The sequence below is a fragment of the Ochotona curzoniae genome, unplaced genomic scaffold (genome assembly GCF_017591425.1).
Source record: "Ochotona curzoniae isolate NIBS_2020 unplaced genomic scaffold, NIBS_Ocur_1.0 scaffold_4701, whole genome shotgun sequence".
Taxonomy (NCBI): Eukaryota; Metazoa; Chordata; class Mammalia; order Lagomorpha; family Ochotonidae; genus Ochotona; species Ochotona curzoniae.
The window spans coordinates 30638583-30655756 of record NW_024467122.1 but is presented as its reverse complement, the minus strand read 5'-3'; the positions used below and the strand labels follow the sequence as shown (position 1 = coordinate 30655756).

The 17174-nt window shown below is 46.0% G+C and overlaps 1 protein-coding gene across 2 annotated transcripts in view; it reads left to right on the top strand.

Moving 5' to 3' along the window:
• Positions 1-31: 31 nt before the first annotated feature.
• The window catches only part of LOC121148873 (protein only RNase P catalytic subunit), a 137496-nt gene continuing 120353 nt past the window's right edge, over positions 32-17174 (top strand). The window contains exons 1-4 of one of the 2 annotated variants that reach the window (XM_040969219.1): positions 32-379; positions 690-1923; positions 3971-4018; positions 5306-5438. In XM_040969219.1, the coding sequence (XP_040825153.1) occupies positions 941-1923; positions 3971-4018; positions 5306-5438 (1164 nt within the window). In that variant the 5' untranslated portion in view covers positions 32-379; positions 690-940. Of the gene's footprint in view, positions 421-689; positions 1924-3970; positions 4019-5305; positions 5439-17174 lie in introns of both variants that reach the window. The other variant, XM_040969220.1, reaches the window with a different exon arrangement.

Below are 17174 nucleotides of genomic sequence, written 5' to 3'. Positions count from 1 at the left end.
AAAGTGGTCTTTAAGAAGGCGTCCCAAGTTCCTAAGCTCGAATTTAAAGGCCGGGATAAGGAAGCCCGCGCTTTTATTCATCGTGGGTCTTTGGCGCATATGCACCACGTGACTCAAGCTTTCATGGCCGTTTCCGGCACTTTCCCTCACTATCTGTTTTAATCAATCATGAGGCCCTGAAGGGCTCCTGAATGGTCTTGGACACAGTCGTCGTCTTCCCACTTGTACTGCTGCAGGCTTCCCTGTTTCCTCCCGGCCAGACCCGGCAGAAGCACGGGCGTCCAATTCAGTCAGGCCTTGAGGGCCCAGGCCGGCGCGGTGCATTGTGGACGTTGTAGTTTCCATCGCGTCTGTGACGGACTGAAGCATGAGGGCTGTGGTGAGTTGGGCAAGCAGGTGAACTTCCTTAGTCCGCGACAGGTACACCGTGAAGTTGGTGCTGTCTGTCCTCCCAGCTGGCATGTTGGCCGACTCCTTTCCCCCGCACCCCTCATCTGAGGCTCTTGCTACATGGCGAGAGGTGTTGGGCAGGGCCCGAGCCCGTAGACCTCGGGCGCTCTGATTACTGCTGGTGGCGGCGGAGGTGTCTGGCCACGGTTTTAACTTTATGCCGCCTTGTCAGCAAGGCTCCCATAGGCTCCTGCCCGTTTTTCAATACACTGTTGTTCCTCCTTGTGCTTTTTCCTCAGATTCACGGACTGGGTTGACGGGAAGCTCCCCGCCGTGTTCCCGGGCTGAGGGTGTTGATGGAGAGGACTCGCTTGCCTTCGTCGCTATTCTGCAACCTTAAGAGCAGAACCGTGATTTGTATGCAAGGAAGAAAAAAAAATCTCCTTTAAATAAAGCGTTGCACGTTACCTTCAACCTGCTCAGTTCCTCCTTGAATTTGCTGTGGCAGTAGAGGCGTTGGGACCCTCTGCCCATCTGATTCCATTGCACCATGACGATCTGTGTGTCTGCTCTTCGAAGCTTTCCTAAGCTTTGGAACACCAGCCCATACCTGGGGCGAGGCCCAAGGCATTCTTCCACGTCTCTCTTTCTCACGAACTGCATCTGGAAGCCACAGAGATGGTTTTCTCTTAAAACAGCGTCACCTCAAAATGCCAAAGCAAGGGACCTGCTGGCTGCCAAGGCCTGCCGTCTCAGGAAAGCAGAGGAGCGAGCTCATAAGCAAACTCCATTCGAATCAGCTCATCTCTTCGCAGCTGGGGCAGCAAAGAAGCGATCACAGATGAATCCACAGAGTAAGGACCGCGCCCCGCCTCCTGCGAAGACCGCCTTGCAGCTGCCCACGAGACCTTTGAATTCGGAGGAATGGGATAAGCTTAAGGAAGACTTCAAAGGAAAGGCCAATTTCGAACATTGGATCAGTTCACAGATGGCTCGTTGCCATAGCCCTATAGATGTAGCTAAGTCTCTACTGGCCTGGGTGGCGGCCAGAAACAACGGCATCGTAGGCTATGATATACTGGTGAAGTACTTGTACCTCTGTGTCTTCCATCAGCAGACCTCGGAAGTTATTGATGTCTATGAAATCATGAAAACCAGATACAAGACTTTAGAATCCGGGGCTTACAGCCTCCTCATCCGCGGGTTGATGCCCTCCGACAGGTGGCGCGAGGCCTTCCTGCTCTTAGAAGACATGAAGAAAGTCATGGTCCCTTCCAAAAAGAACTATGACGACTGTATCCAGGGCGCCCTCCTTCATCAAGACGCGACGACAGCTTGGAATTTGTTTGAGGAGTTGTTGGCTCGTGATGTTAGTCCTATGTTGGAAACGTTAAAGGCCTTCTTTGATTTTGGCCGAGACGGAAAGGATGATCACTATTCAAAGAAACTGCTGGACCTTCTTTTGTATCTAAGAAATAATCAGCTGTATCCTGGGGAGTCCTTCGCCCATAGCATCAAAGCATGGTTTGAGAGGTAATTTTGGCTTTTCTGGGTTCTTATTTTACTAACTGTATGTGGTAGTGATGTTTTGTGTGTGAGTGTGTGTGTGTGTGTGTTACTTGCTGAGAATCATTTCATTTCTGCCTTAGGTTTTATTTTCCTAGCAAATGATTTGTGTTCATTTCCATCCATCACATTAAAAAAAAATCACAGAGCACTTGTATATTTTTGCTATCTAGTTTGCTACCCAAACAGCTACTGTAGGCCCAGGCTGAAGCCATAGGTGGGAAATCAACCCTGGTCTCCCACATGGGTGTCGGAGAACCAAGTACTTGAGCCATCACCCGCTGCCACCCAGGGGTGCGTTAGCAGGAAGCTGGGATCGAGTCCTAGCCGGGACTGAGCCCAGGCGCTGGGATGGGAGCTGTGGGCGCGGGCTGCAGGTGCTGTGCTAGGATGCCTCCCTTGGAATCCCTGGTTCGGTTTTCTGAGGCATCTACTCATGGTGAGGTTTAGAAAGTTTGCTTGTGGCCAGAGCTCATAACAGAAGGGCAGGACTTGTAGTGTTTGCATGGAGCTTTCTTAGGCCACATTAGTGTTCTCAGAAATTTGGAGATGTGACGATCAGGATATGTTTATCCCTATTTTTTTTTTTATTCCCTATATTTAGTCTGTCTGATCTCTGTGTTTTATCAATTTAGGTAACTAGAGTGGATGTAGGTCATAATCGAATTTGGTATGCAAGCATCAGAGTGGACAATCTGATCCTTTCAGTTTGTTTTGGATTATCCCATTGTTAAAAGAGTTAAAAGAGTTGCTCTCTTTTCAAAGTTGCCTCTTTTGGTTTTCTTTTGTTTTTATCCGGGTAACTGATTACACACCTGCTGGTGCTTCAATCTTATTCTCATTTTTTGTCACTATTTTGCAATGGGAAGTGATAGCAACGTTTGTGTGTGTCGGAGGAAAGAAGAAAGAATGAATTAATGAGCAAGTAAGGCAGCAGGTTTTTTTTTAAAGGTTTATTTATTTTTGGGCCCAATGTGGTAGCCTAGTGGGTAAATCCTTGCCTTGCATGCACTGGGATCCCATATGGGCACCGGTTTGTGTCCTGACAGCCCTGCTTCCCATCGGGCTCCCTGCTGTGGCCTAGGAAAGCAGTCAAGGACAGCCCAAAGCCTTGGGACCTGCACTTGCATGGGACACCTGGAAAGCCTCCTGTCTCCTGGCTTCAGTCGGATTGGCTCAGCTCCAGCCGTTGCAGTCACTTGGGGAGTGAATCAATGGATGGAAGATCTTCATCTCTGTCTCTCCTCCTCTCTGTGTATCTGACTTTCCAATTAAAAAAAAAAAGATTTACTTACTTTTATTGAAAATTCAAATTTACAGAGAGAGAGAGAAAGATCTTCCATCCGTTGGTTGACTCTCAGGGTGGCTGTAAAGGCCAGAGCTGAGCTGATCCAAAACCCAGTAACCAGGAACTTCTTCTGCATCTCCCACGCAGGTGCAGGGTCCCAAGGCTTTGGGCCATACTCTATTGCTTTCCCAGGCCACAAGCAGGGAGCTGAATGGGAAGTGGAGCAGCCAGGATGTGAATTGGCACCCATATGGGATCCTGAAACATGCAAGGCGAGGACTTTAGCCATTACGCTACCATGCCAGACCAAAATTAGCAGTTTTTAATGCAATAGGAATCTATTAGATCTGTTAAGATCTATTAAGGTTACCTTTCTAACACAATTAGAAATACATACCAGACATTTCTATGACAATGGTGGTTAAGATGGTATAAGAAGAAATTACTCTAAAAGCCATCCTTAGAAATTTCTTTTTTTTTTTTCTAATTAGAAGTTTCATGTAGAATGAGTTGACTTCGGTTTAAAGGTTATTTTACTAAGGTCATCTTTCTATACAGGTATAGTGAAGGCGATTGGAGAAGATGCGGGTCAGGCGACAGAGAAAGAAATTCAAAGTGATAGGGTCCCATCTGCTGCTCAGCTCCCTTGTGGAAGGGCAGCCGTTCTTGTAATTCTTGCTTCCAGAATGTCTAGCTGTCTGATGGGGTTTCTGATCTCTTTTGTAGTATTCCTGGAAAGCGATGGGAAGGACAATTCACTGCAATCCAGAAAAGGTAAACAGCAGAATCTTGTTTGCTTGTTTTACATATTTATTCATTTGAAATGTAGAGTTACGGGGGGAGAGAAACAGATTTTCTGTACCCTGGTTCACTCCTCAAACAACCACAACCGTGGCAGCCGGGCCATTCGGGAGCCAGGAGTCTCTTCCAGGTTTCCCACTTGGATTCAGGGACCCAAACACTTGGTGTCATGTTTGCTTTCCCGATCCAGAAGGGAGCTGGATCAGAAGTGGAACAGCAGGAAATCCAACTGGTGCGTCTGTGGGATGCTGGTCACAGAGGCAGTAGCTTCACCAGCTACGCCACAGCACCAGCTCTTGGTTTACTTTTTAAAAAAACATCCTTCTTATTGATTGGAGAGGCAGAGAGAGAGAGACTGATAGAGCTCCCTTCTGTTGGCTTATTTTTCATTTTTTTTTTCAAGATTTATTTTACTGGAAAGACAGATTTACAGAGAGGAGAGAAAGATAGATCTTCCATTTTCTGCCTCACTCCCCAAATAGCCTCAGTGGCCAGAGTTGTGCTGATCCAAAGTCAGGAGCCAGGAGCTTCTCAGGGTCTCCCACTTGGGTGCAGGTTCCTGGTTTTTCCTCGACTGCTTTCCCAGGCAACAAGCAGGGAGCTGGATGGGAAGTGGAGCAGCCAGGATAGAAACCGGCACCCATATGGGATCCTGGTGCATGCAAGGAGAGGACTTTAGCCACTAGGCTACTGTGCCAGATCCTGGGTTTTTTTTTCATTATTTATTTGTTTTGATTGGAAATGCAAATCAGGTTTACAGAAAGGAGATACAGAGAGAAAGATCTTCCATCTGTTGGATCACTCCCTAAGTGACCACAACAACTAGAACTGAGCCGATCAGAAGCCAGGAGCCTGGAGCTTCTTCCAGGTCTCCCACACGGGTGCACGGTCCCAAGGCTTTGGGCTGTCCTCAACTGCTTTTTCAGGCCATAGGCAGGGAGCTGGATGGCAAGTAGAGCTGCCGGGATTAGAACCGGTGCCTGTATGGGATCCTAGCATGTTACGTTAGCAAGTAGAGCTGCCGGGATTAGAACCGGTGCCTGTATGGGATCCTAGCATGTTACGTTAGCAAGTAGAGCTGCCGGGATTAGAACCAGCGCCTGTATGGGATCCTGGCATGTTACGTTAGCTGCTAGTCCACGGTGCTGTGCCTTTTTCTTTTTATGATTTTTTTTTAATTCCCCCATGTTTGGGGTTATTCATTTTAGAAAAAGTTCTTTTCCAGTACATTATTTGGTGTAACACAATTGTGATTTGCAGTGGTCATTGTTCGGCCTGTGGAACCAGCCTTGAGTCTATTCACCTGAGTGCAGAGGAGTATGAATTTCTCAAGGAAAAAATCATGAGGGATGTGATAGACGGAGGCGACCAGTACAAAAAGACGACCCCTCAGGTGAGTGCGGCAGGTGTTGTTGCGTTCTTGGATTGTTTGTCTAGAGCAAGGATTGGCAAATTGAAGATCAGATAATATTTCAGGCTTTCTGTGCCATAGGCAGTATGCAGAATGAGTGAGTGCGCATGTGTGTGTGTGAGGGAGAGAAAGATTGAGAATAAATCTTCATCTTTTTGGATTGTTCCCCAAATGCCCACCATAGCCAGGGCTGGACAGGGCTAGAGTCAGGAGATTGGAGCTCCAACTTGGTTTCCTGTGGCAGTAACGGAGGCCCAAGCACTTGAGACTTCGTCTGTTGCTTCCCGGGAAAGTTAGCAGGAAGCTGGGACAGAGTGAAGTAGCCAGGACTTGAACCTGTAGTCTGATATGAGATGTGAACAGTCCTACTGGCAGCTTAACCTACCGTGCCACAACACACAACCCCAGAATTATGTTTTCTTCAGTTTTGAAATAAATGCATAGTTTTTTCTTAATATGTATTTTCCCACAAAGCTTTTGAAAACCCCTAGACTGCATGGGTTTCAAAATTTTACACAGATGTAAGTGTATTTTAAAACATCACTTTTCATGAACATTTTGTCTTTAAGATTTTTTTTTTTTTTTTATTATTGGAAAGGCAGATCAGATTTACAGAGAGAAGGAGAAATTGAAAGATGTTCCATCTGCTGGTTCACTTCCCAGATGGCCACAACGGCTGCAACTTAGCTGATCCAAAGCCAGAGGCAGGAGGTCCTTCTGGGTCTCCCATGCAGGTGTAGGGTCCAAGCTTTGGATCCTCCTTCGTTGCTTTCCCAGGCCACAAACAGGGAGCTGAGTGGTAAGTGGGGCAGCTGGGATTAGAACCGGCGCCCATATGGGATCCCGACACTTGCAAGGTGAGGATTCAGTATTGTACAATTACATCGGGGCCTCTTCATGAATTTTTGAAAGTACTCTCATATATATATATACTGGAACTATCCTGTATTCAGCATTTTAAATCTTTTTATATTGGGAACATATAAGTGTCTTTGTCTTTCCCTCTGAGTTTGCCTTTCAAATACAGAAAAAAAAAAAACTTTAAAAAAAAATTAGTAATACCCGAGGCCCGGTGCGGTAACCTGGTGGCTGAAGTCCTTATCTTTATCACGCCGGGATCCCATATGGGTGCCAGTTCTAATCCCAGCAGCACTGCTTCCCATCCAGCTCCCTGCTTGTGGTCTGGGAAAGCAGTCGAGGACAGCCCAAGGCCTTGGGACCCTGCCCCCGCGTGGGAGACCTGGAGGAGGTTCCTGGCTCCTAGCTTCAGATTGGCTCAGCTCCAGCCATTGCGGTCACTTGGGGAGTGAATCATCAGATGGAAGCTCTTCCTCTCTGTATATCTGCCTTTCCAGTAAAAATAAATAAATCTTCAAAAAAAAAAAAAAAAAGAAAAAAGAAATTGACTAATACCTGGATGCCACCCCCTCGATGCATGTTGGTTTGTGATTTGTCCTTGGGGGCTGGCATTGTGACATAGCTGGTTACACCACCACTTGTGACTCTGACATCTCAGAGTGGCCCTTTGAGTTTAGCTGCTCTGCTGCCTCCCTTCGTTACCTGCTAACGTGCCAGGGAAGGCAGTAGAGGATGGCCCAAGGACGGAATCCAGGAGAGAGGCCCTGGCTGTTGGGTCTAAACCGAGCCTGACTGTTGCAGACACATGGGGAAGGAACCAAGGAAATAGGAGATGCTTCTCCTTCCTTTTTGCCTTCTCTCTCCCTTTCTCCCCTCCCTTTCCCTTCCTCTCCTCCTGTGTCATTCTTCATATAAAAGAGGCATTTATGTTTGTTTTTAAATGCAGAGTGGCAGGGAGGTGGGGGCATAGAGACATGGCCCATCTGTTGATTACCCACGTAGCTGCAGCAGCCTGGCCTGAGCCAGCCTGAAACCAGGAAGTCCATCTGGGCTTCCTGTGGAGGTGGCCAGGGACCCAAGGACTTGGGCCATCAGTTGTTACCCTCCCAGGCACATTAGCAGGAAACTGGACCCAATGTAAGATAGCCAGGACGGAAACCAGCAGTCGGAAATATGCTGCATGTCCTCAAGTAGGGGCTTAACCCGCTCCATGATGCCCATTCCTTAAACACGGGTTTACTGAGGTGTATTTTAAACTGCAGATATTTCATTTTTTACTTTCTTGTTTAACTTTGTGAATTTTGACACATGCCAGTTGTTTGTCTCAGAAAATATCATTGCAGCCAAGATAATGACTGCACCCCAAAAATTTCCTTTGCGGCTTTGTAATCACACTTTTGCTTCCATTCTCAGGCAGCCACTATGCAGCATACAGAATACCCCCCCCCCTTTTTTTTTTAGGCAGAGGAGTAGTTCTGACTTACTTGACTCGGCCTAATTTTCAATTTGGTGTCTGAGTCATTCATCCATTTTTACTACTAAGGACTATTTCGTTGTGTGGATAAATCATCACAGTTTACCGATCCATTCATTTGGAGATGCCTGTTTGGGTTATGTCTACTTTGTGGCCACTACAAATTAAGCTCCTAAGAACATTTTTACACAAGAGCTTCTTCATTTTTAGGCTCTTTTGAGTTAGTTTTCTAAGACCACCCTGAAAAGTTCTCACACCCTTGGTACCTGACGCGATGGGTGGTCCTCTCACACCGCTGCTATTGGCGGGGCCTCCTCCTGACGCCCCCGGAGAGCATGGGTCCTTCCCGTTGCCAGCTTGCGAAGCCCCTGGCTGCGGGCACCCGTCACCAGTCCTCGGGTTTTAGCCGCGCCATTTCGTTCTCTGCCTCTGTGTTCACACGGTTTTCTCCATGGATGTGTGTGTCCCTGGGTGGCGTCTGTTCTTCTTAGTAAGAACCCTGGTTGTTGAATTGGGGGCGCAGCTTCAGCTGACGGAGCCTCATCTCAGCTTGTGACATACTCAAAGCTTTGATTCTGAAAGAGGTTGCTTTGCTAACGTTTCCGGTAGGCGCGAATCTTGCTGGGTTCATGGCAGGTGTGTGTGTAGGTGGTTAAGAAAATACCTAGCCATTTTCCGAAGTTGTGCGTCCTATGCAGTCACCCCAACAGTGTGCGTTCCGGGGGCGCTCCTTCCTGCTCACCACAGGACGGTTCATCCCTGACCTTACCGGAGCCCAGTGCTATCTCATGGTGATTTTAGTTGACATTTCTCTCAGGACTGTCGTGTTGAGCATCTTTTTATGTGCTTAACTTACATCCATATAGCCTTGATGAAGGGTTTAGGTCTTTGGTTTGTCTTAAAAGGCGGGTTATTTTCTTACTATTGAGTCATAAGTTATTTATTCATTATAAATGTAATTCCCATATCAGATAAATGTTTTGTGAATATTTCCTGTCAGCCTATAGTTGCCTTTCCTTTTCGTAACAGAGATTCAGATTCAGTTTTTTTTTTGCATTGGGAGATCCAAACTATAGGATTTTCAGAATTTCCCAGGTGACTTCAAGGTACAGCTGGGGTCAAGGACATTTGCTTTTTGGGCTGAGCATGGAAGCCTAGTGGCTAAAGTCCTTGCCTTGCATGTGCTGGGCTCCCATATGGGCACTGGTTCTAACCCTGGTGGCTCCATTTTCCATCTAGCTCCGTGCTTGTGGCCTGGGAAAGCAGTCGAGGACGGCCCAAAGCCTTGGGACCCTGCACCTGCATTGGAGACCCGGAAGAACTCTTGGCTCCTGGCTTCAGATTGGCTCAGCTCTGGCCATTGTGGTTGCTTGGGGAGTTGCTTCCATCATGGGATGGAAGATCTTCCTTTTTGTCTCTTCACCTCTCTGTTTACAAAAAACACTTGCTTTAAAAAAAGAGATTAATTTAATTTTTATTGAAAAGTCAGATATACAGAGAGGAGGAGAGGCAGAGAGGAAGATCCTCCATCCCATGATTTACTCCCCAAATGACCGCAACGGCCGGTGCTGCGCCAGTCTGAGGCAGGAGGCAGGAACTTCTTCCAAGTCTCCCGTACAGGTGCAGGGTCCCAAGTCTTTGGGCCGTCTTCAACTGCTTTCCCAAGTCACATGCAGGGACTGGATGGGAAACAGGGCTGCTGGGACTAAAACTGGCACCCATATGGGATCATGGCGTGATCAAGGTGAGGACTTTAGCTGCTAGGCCACCGCACCAGGCTCAGAACATATGCTTCTTCTTCTTCTTTTTATTTTTTTTTTAAGATTTATTTGTTTATTGGAAAGTCAGATATACAGAGAGGAGGGGAGACAGAGAGGAAGATCTTCCATCTGATGATTCACTCCCCAAGTGACCGCAACGGCCAGTGCTGCGCCGATCCGAAGCCAGGATCTAGGAATTTCTTCTGGGTCTCCCACGCGGGTGCAGGGTCCCAAGGCTTTGGGCCGTCCTCGACTGCTTTCCCAGGCCACAAGCAGGGAGCTGGATGGGACGTGGAGCTGCTGGGATTAGAACCAGCGCCCATATGGGATCCGTGCGCGTTCAAAGCGAGGACTTTAGCTGCTAGGCCACACCGCTGGGCTCAGAACATATGCTTCTAATGTGAGACTTCGAGGAAACCAAATGTGCAGCTGCTTCTTTGAGTTTATTTTAAAGAAAAAGATAATGTTTTTAAGGTCTTGTTTTAAATGTTTACTGTAGTTAGACAGCATAGCCAGCAGATGGCAGCAGTGTATCACACACAAAAAAATTGTTCGGGTCTCAGCCAGATAAATCAAGTTAAAAAGATTTAATGAATTGTTAATAATAAACTGAAAGATATCGTTGCTGTTTTTGTCAGGTTAGTGATGGTGGGTGAAAATGAGAGCTGTGTATATGAGTTTTAAATGAGCAAAGTAGAACGTCAAACAAGGTGAATTCACTGTTTAACTGCATGAAACTTGTTGGACATCAATTCAGAACAAAAAGGAAACTTGGAACTATGTGAATAGTTTTGCCTATTATTTCCATTTATTGTTAATAGTAACAGTTGCAAGCTCATATTTATTCTCACATTCAACTACTGATACAAAAATTTAGTTCTTTAATCTTGTGAGAGAAAAGCTCAAGCGTTTGTGAAAGTAGAGAATGTCGGATGATGCAGCCCCGCTCAGTAATTACTGTCACAGTGGCTCTTTATGTCATTTGTACACCCACCCATGTGTCCTTGGTCCCTCAGGTTTTGTTTTTTTTTTTTTTTAAGCAAATCCTATACATTAATCATTTGTCTCGTGACTTATAAATTCACTTTTGAATCAATTTCTGAGGTTCTCCTAAGTAAGCACTCCTTTGGACAGTAACATTTTCCGTGTTGAGTAAGAATTGCTTTAGTGCAGGAGGTCTTCGCATTGCTGACAACATGGTCACTCGGTTCTGAAAAACTAAGGACACCGGGAGTTTTTGTTTTGCCCATTTCTGTACTAAAGGTTCGTTCTGAGGTGGCAAGGTGTTCGCTGCAGCTGTTTGGACACTCGTGGGACATCCGGGCTCTTGAGTCCAGCTTCCCCGAGCGTGTCCCCGAGAGGCAGCAGTGACGGCAGTGACAGGACCTGGAGCCCTGCGCGCACACAGGTGACCTGGATTGTGTTCCAACTCCTGGCTGTGACTGGGCCCGGCTCCGGCTACTGCAGGCCTGGGGAGGGTGGACTGTTATCTCCATCTCCCTTCTACACTTCTAAATAAATGAATAAGCAGTTAAGCAGATAAAGTAAGTAAAAGAGGGGCGAGTGTTGCAGTGCGGTGGTTTAAGCATCGCCTGTCTCGGCAGCATCCCGTAGTGCAGCACAGGGTTGAATCCTGCTGCACTGGCTGCTACAGGGAGTTGGCAAGTGTACCAACAAGTAGAAGCTCTGTCTCTATAACTCTGCCTTTCAAATAAATAAATACATGTGGAGTATGTGTGTGTGTTGTTTGGTTTTTAGAAAAGAATAACTGGGAGAGTTTTTTAACAGTCCTGTTACCTTGGGTCTGGCATCGTGGCACAGCAAATGAAGCTGCTGCCTATGACAGCAGCATCCCATCTGAGAGCCAGTTTGAGTTCTGGCTGTCCTACCCATGACGCAGCCCCCTGCTGCTGGACCTGAGAAGGCAGTGGACGATGCTCGGGCCTCGGCCCCTGGTGGCAGGCCCAGCTAGAATCCCAGGAGTCCTGGCTTTTGTCTGAGCCAGCTCTGGCCTTTGCAGCTCTTTGGGGAGTGAAGCTGCATGTTGAAGAGCTCTTATTTTCTCTTCTTCTCTGTCACTGTGCTTCTCAAATAAATAAGATAATAACAAAAATTTAAAAAAAAAGATTTACATTGATAACCTTTGAAATATGTGTTGCTTTGTTTTATTTTTTAAAGATTTATTTTTTTATTGGAAAGGCAGATTTACAGAGAACAGGAGAGAGACAAAGATCTTCCTTCTGCTTATTCACTCTCCAAGTGACTGCAACGGCCAATCCGAAGCCAGGAGCCAGGAGCCTCTTTTGGGTCTCTCACATGGGTGCAGGGTCCCAAGGCTTTGGGCCATCCTTGACTACTTTCCCAGGCCACAGGCAGGGAGCTGGATGGGAAGCGGGGCCTCCAGGATTAGAACTGGCACCCGTGTAGGTGCATGCAAGGTGAGGACTTTAGCTGCTAGGCTACCATGCCGGGCCCTAGGAGTACTTTTCAAGGATCTTTGTGCTTTCTGTGGAACTGAAGTGGCTTGGACTGTCAAAAGCTGTGTGGAATAGGTATCTTGTTTGTTTGGTTTTTGGTGACCACATGCTTCGGTTTTGGCTTTGAAAGGAACAGAGGCTTCCTTGTTATCTTTCAGTGCCATCCTGGTGAGAGGGAGCAACAGTTTGTCTTTTGTATGTACTTACTTTCTATGTTCATATATGGTGCATTGTTTTAGTTGAAACATTATAAAGAAAATGTACATTTGTGAATATGTAGTTGGAAAAAAACAGTCTCTCATTGCTGTGTTCAGATAATTGTATAGCACTTTCAGATAATTGTAATAATTACTTTTTGATATCATACCCAAGTTCCACTGTAGAGTTGTGAAGAAATGAGAGCGAAAAGGTGTATAACAACTTAGTATTATGAAAGTAGTTGGAGGCTGCCTCTGTGGGGTAGTGGGTAAAAGCTACTTCCTGCAGTGCTGGCGTCCCATATGGGTGCCAGTTCAAGTCTTGGCTGCTCCACTTTGTATCCAGCTCCCTGCTGATGCCCTGGGAAAGCAGTGGAGGAAGGCCCAACATTGGAGACCTGAGAAAACCTGGCTCCTGACTTCAGCCTGAACAGCCCTTGCCCTGATAGCCATCTGGGGAGTGAACCAGTGGATGGAAGACCCCTCTCTCTGCCTCTCTGCCTTTTACATAAATATAATAAATCATTTTTGATAGGGGTATTAAAAATTAGAAATAACGATATAAACAATAAATAATAAAATAGGGGCTCCTCATGCATCCGCTGAACCAATCTTGGAGATTCTCATATGTCCTTCAACCAGTTACAGAAAAAACTGCTTTTTTTCTAAAAATGTTAAGTGAAGTTTATTGTCCATGGCTTTATTACACAAATGTATTAAGGAAGTCAAAGCAAAGATGGCCGCCATGGTACTCAGCATATTGTCTGTTTAATCCCTGTAACTTTTCCGTAGTTTTTATTGAGACTTATTAGTTTACCAGTTTCTTTCACTTTCTAAAATGGTTGTGCATTTTTTGTAATGATGAAATAATATGCATTTATTATTTAAAAAGTCCAAACAACAGCCATTAAAAAAAGGATATAGCAACCACCATCACCCATTCATTTTGATGAACCATTAATGTCAATAACAGTCACCCACAATCCTGTGATTTAGGAGTTTTTAAATAAAGCTTTAATAGCTGCTTAGGATTCTCTTTTGGGAAAAGGAGGAAAGCAAATTGCTTGTGATATATTTAATTGGATTTTAGGGTAAAGTTAAATCAAGCCATTTGTCCTGCTTGATAATATCTCTTTAGTAATTGACAGAGAGGCCTTCTGGTGTTTATCTAAGTATAGATTTAAGACATGTGACCCAAATGAAATGTCAATGTGAGAACTGATCTAATATAGGTTTGTCTTATTTTGTTTTTAATTCAGAAGGCAGAGATCCCAATAATGGTTTGAGATTGGCAGCTGCGACCTATGAAAGGGGTAGCCTGAGTTTCCAGAACCATCTGCATTCTCTTCTTGGTCTGAAGATGTGATTTCTAAAATATCGTAGGGGGGGGTGGTTTCCTTCAAGCAAAAATAGGAATTGTGGTAAATGGGAAACATTGGGACTCAGTGGCTTAAAAATCTAAGAAATAAGCTTATCTGCAAAGTGTAGGGCTTTTGTTTCATTTGTTTAAAAAGTAGCAAGACAGAGAAGAGAGAGACAGAGAGAGAGAGAGGTCTTCCATCTGCTAGCTCACTTGCCACAAGGTTTAAAGGGCCTGGGATGGACCAGGCCAAAATCACGAGCCAGAAACTCCTTTGTCATCTCCCACGTGGGCCCTGGGGGCCTCGGCCACTCGGGGCGTCCGCTGCTGCTTGCCCGAGTGCGTCAGTAGGATGCTGAAGGGGGAGCAGTTTTTTTTTGTTTGTTTGTTTGTTTGTTTGTTTTTGAGATTTACTTCTTCATATTTGAAAGGCAAAGTTAGAGAGAAGTAGAGAGAGAGAGAGAGAGAGAGACATAGAGAGAGAGAGAAATTGATCTTCCATCTGATGGTTCACTCCCCAGATGGCCGAAATGGCTGGAGCTGGGCCTGTCCAAAGCCAGGAGCCAGGAGCTTTTTCTGGCTTTCCATATGGGTGTAGGGTTCCAAGGACTTGGGCCATTTTCTGCTGCTTTCCCAGGTACATTAGCAGGGACATGGATTAGAACTAGAGCAGCTGGGGGCCCAGCACAGTAGCCTAATGCTAAAAGTCCAGACCTTGCACATGTCGGTATCTCATGTGGGTGCCAGTTTTAATCCCAGACGATCCCGCTTCCCATCCAGCTCCCTGCTTGTGGCCTGGGAAAGCAGTCAAGGACAGCGCAAGGCCTTGGAACTCTGTACCCACATGGGAGACTCGGAAGAGGCTCCAGGCTTCTGATCAGCACAGCTCTGGCCATTGCAGCCACTTGGGGAGTGAATAAGCAGATGGAAGATCTTCCTCACTGTCTCTCCTCTGTATATCCACCTTTCCAATAGAAATAAAATGAATCTTACAAAAAAGAAAACAAAGTGGAGCGGCTAGGACTTGATCCAGTGCCCCTGTGGGATGCTGGTGCCACAGGTAAAGGCTTAACCCTATTATGCCGTTGCACTGGCACCAAAGTATAGCTTCAAGCCATGTATGTTGAAGTATGTATTTATAAAGTTAAATTAATGAATACATAATTTGCAGCTTGCCAACTTTTTGTCTAGTGCAGATTTCATTCCTGAAACTGTTCCCTCCTTCTTCAGTTGTACAAACAGCATGTGATTTCTGGACTTCCAAGTGAGCTGGAGAAGAGTTCTGGCCAAAACTGTGAAGAAGTTCTTTGACTAATTAGTGAATTCAAAAATGTAGAAAAGGTGGGCCTGGCGTGATCCCATATGGGCCCCAGTTCTAATCCTGGCAGGCCCTCTTCCCATCCAGCTCCCTGCTTGTGGCCTGGGAAAGCAGTCAGGGACAGCCCAAAGCCTTGGGACCCTGCCCCTGCGTGAGAGACCTGGAGGAGGTTTCTGGCTCCTGGCTTTGGATCTGCACAGCACCGGCCATTACGGTCACTTGGGGAGTAAATCATCGGACGGAAGCTCTTCCTCTCTGTCTCTCCTCCTCTTTGTGCATTTGCCTTTCCAATAAAAATAAATCTTTAAAAAAAAAATGGAGTTACTGTTACACTTGTCTTTAGGCTTGGAGACCAAGCCATTTTAAAAAAATGTACTATCGGAAAAGTACTGTGAGTTCTAAATAATTACTTTGTGATTTTCATTTTTTTTTTTTAAATAATGTGTTGAAACTGAGATACTACCCAGATCGCACTTTTGGTATTCTTTTACTTGAAAAACTGCCTCAGCTTTCTAGCTCCATTTTTTTTTTTTTTTTTTTTTTAGCTGTTGATGAAACGTATTGATTTTTTGTTCCATCTTCCTAGAAAATAGTAAACAACGTAGTAGATTAGAGGCAGTTATGCTGGTGGGAAGGCTGTCGGTGTAGTTGGGAAGAAAAGATGTCCAGTGTGACAGAGCAGCCGCCCAGGGCTGAAAAGCTAGAACTGTCTGGCTGCCGTGATCCCAGTGTGACTCTGCATGCCTCCCCCGTAGCAGGTACACATATATTTTGCTGGTTATTCAGGCCAAACAGACTCACCTCTTCCCATCCAAAGTCATGTCCAGTCTGCCAGAGAATCCCGATTTTCTTCCAAGTCCATCTGACCACTTCTCACCACCTTTCCTGCTTCCATGCTACCGGCTGGATACGCACACTAGCTGCCCAACAGGTTTCCCGGTCCAACTGCCCAAGTCTATTTTGTTTTTGTTTTCAGGTTGATTGTATCTATTTGAAAGGCAGAGTGGCCGAGAGGGAGAGGGCTGCCCCACCTATGGTTTACTCCCCTAATGCCCCACGGTGGCTGGGACTGGGCTGGGACTGGGCTGGACCACAAAGCCAGGAACCAGGAACTCACTCCAGATTCACCAGGCCGACGTGTTGTTTGAGCCATCACCCACTGCCTCCCAGTGTCTGAAGCTAGAGATAGATTTAAAATTGGTCATAGGTACCTTAAGGACTAGGCCAGTGCCTGCACCTTTTATCTCTCTCTCTCTGTCTCTCTCTTTATCTCTCTCTCTCTTTATAAGCTGGTCACTGTTATGAGTACTTTGCAGATATTAGCTCGTTTAACAAGTAGCTGTAACGATCATGGACAAGTTGCTTTAGCGTTGTCATTTTTTGTTTCCTGACCAGAGGATTCCAGGGCCCCTCCAGTTCAGTGACGTTCAGCCTCTCCTTGCTGTGTGTGTGAGGAAGACAAAGGTCAGCTTTTCCCAGAGGGAGCCGAGATGAGGGTGGAGCCCCGAAGCCAGCGCAGAGGCGAAGGGGAAGTGGTGATTTGGGTGAACAAAAATGCAGTGTCCGTTTGGAAGAGCAGAAAGGAGGCCCCAAATCATTGTTGAGATTTCAGTGGTGTGAAGCTCTTTACCTTTGAGGTGAGAGAGACAGGAAATACAAGAGTTAAGAATTTGGTGGATGATATTTGACTTGAACTTGGTCAGACAAATAAGCTAACTACTAATTCACAGGAAATACGGGGGACGGAGGAATATGTTAAATGACGCTGCAAGGATTCAGTCATCAAAACCAGTCTGGGAAAAGAGCGTCTCAGTCTTTTCCAATAAATCAGTTGCTAGGAGAAGTAACGGGCATGGAACAGGAGCCCGTGGACCACAGCGTTTGGAGGCGTAGCAGTCACCTGCAGTGTTTTGAGCCCTTCTGGGCACCGATTATTTAGCAACACTGAGATATTATTATTGGTTTTTGTTTAGGGATATTAATGCTAGTGAGTTAAAACTTTTTATTTCAAAGCTAAATGTTGTAAAGAATGCTTGGGTTTCCTTAACCCATTAGGAAACCTAGAAGAAACTGCTGGTTCCTGGCTTCAGCCTGGCCTGGCCTCAGCCACGGAGGCCATTTGGGGAGCGTCCTAGTGGAGGGAGGATCTCCCCCTCTGTCTGTCTCTATCTCCCTCTCTCTAACTCTGCCTGTCAAAGAAACATTTAAAAAGAAAAAACCCTGACATTCAATAAATGCATGTTTTCAAGGACAGTACATGTTTAGTGATTTTTT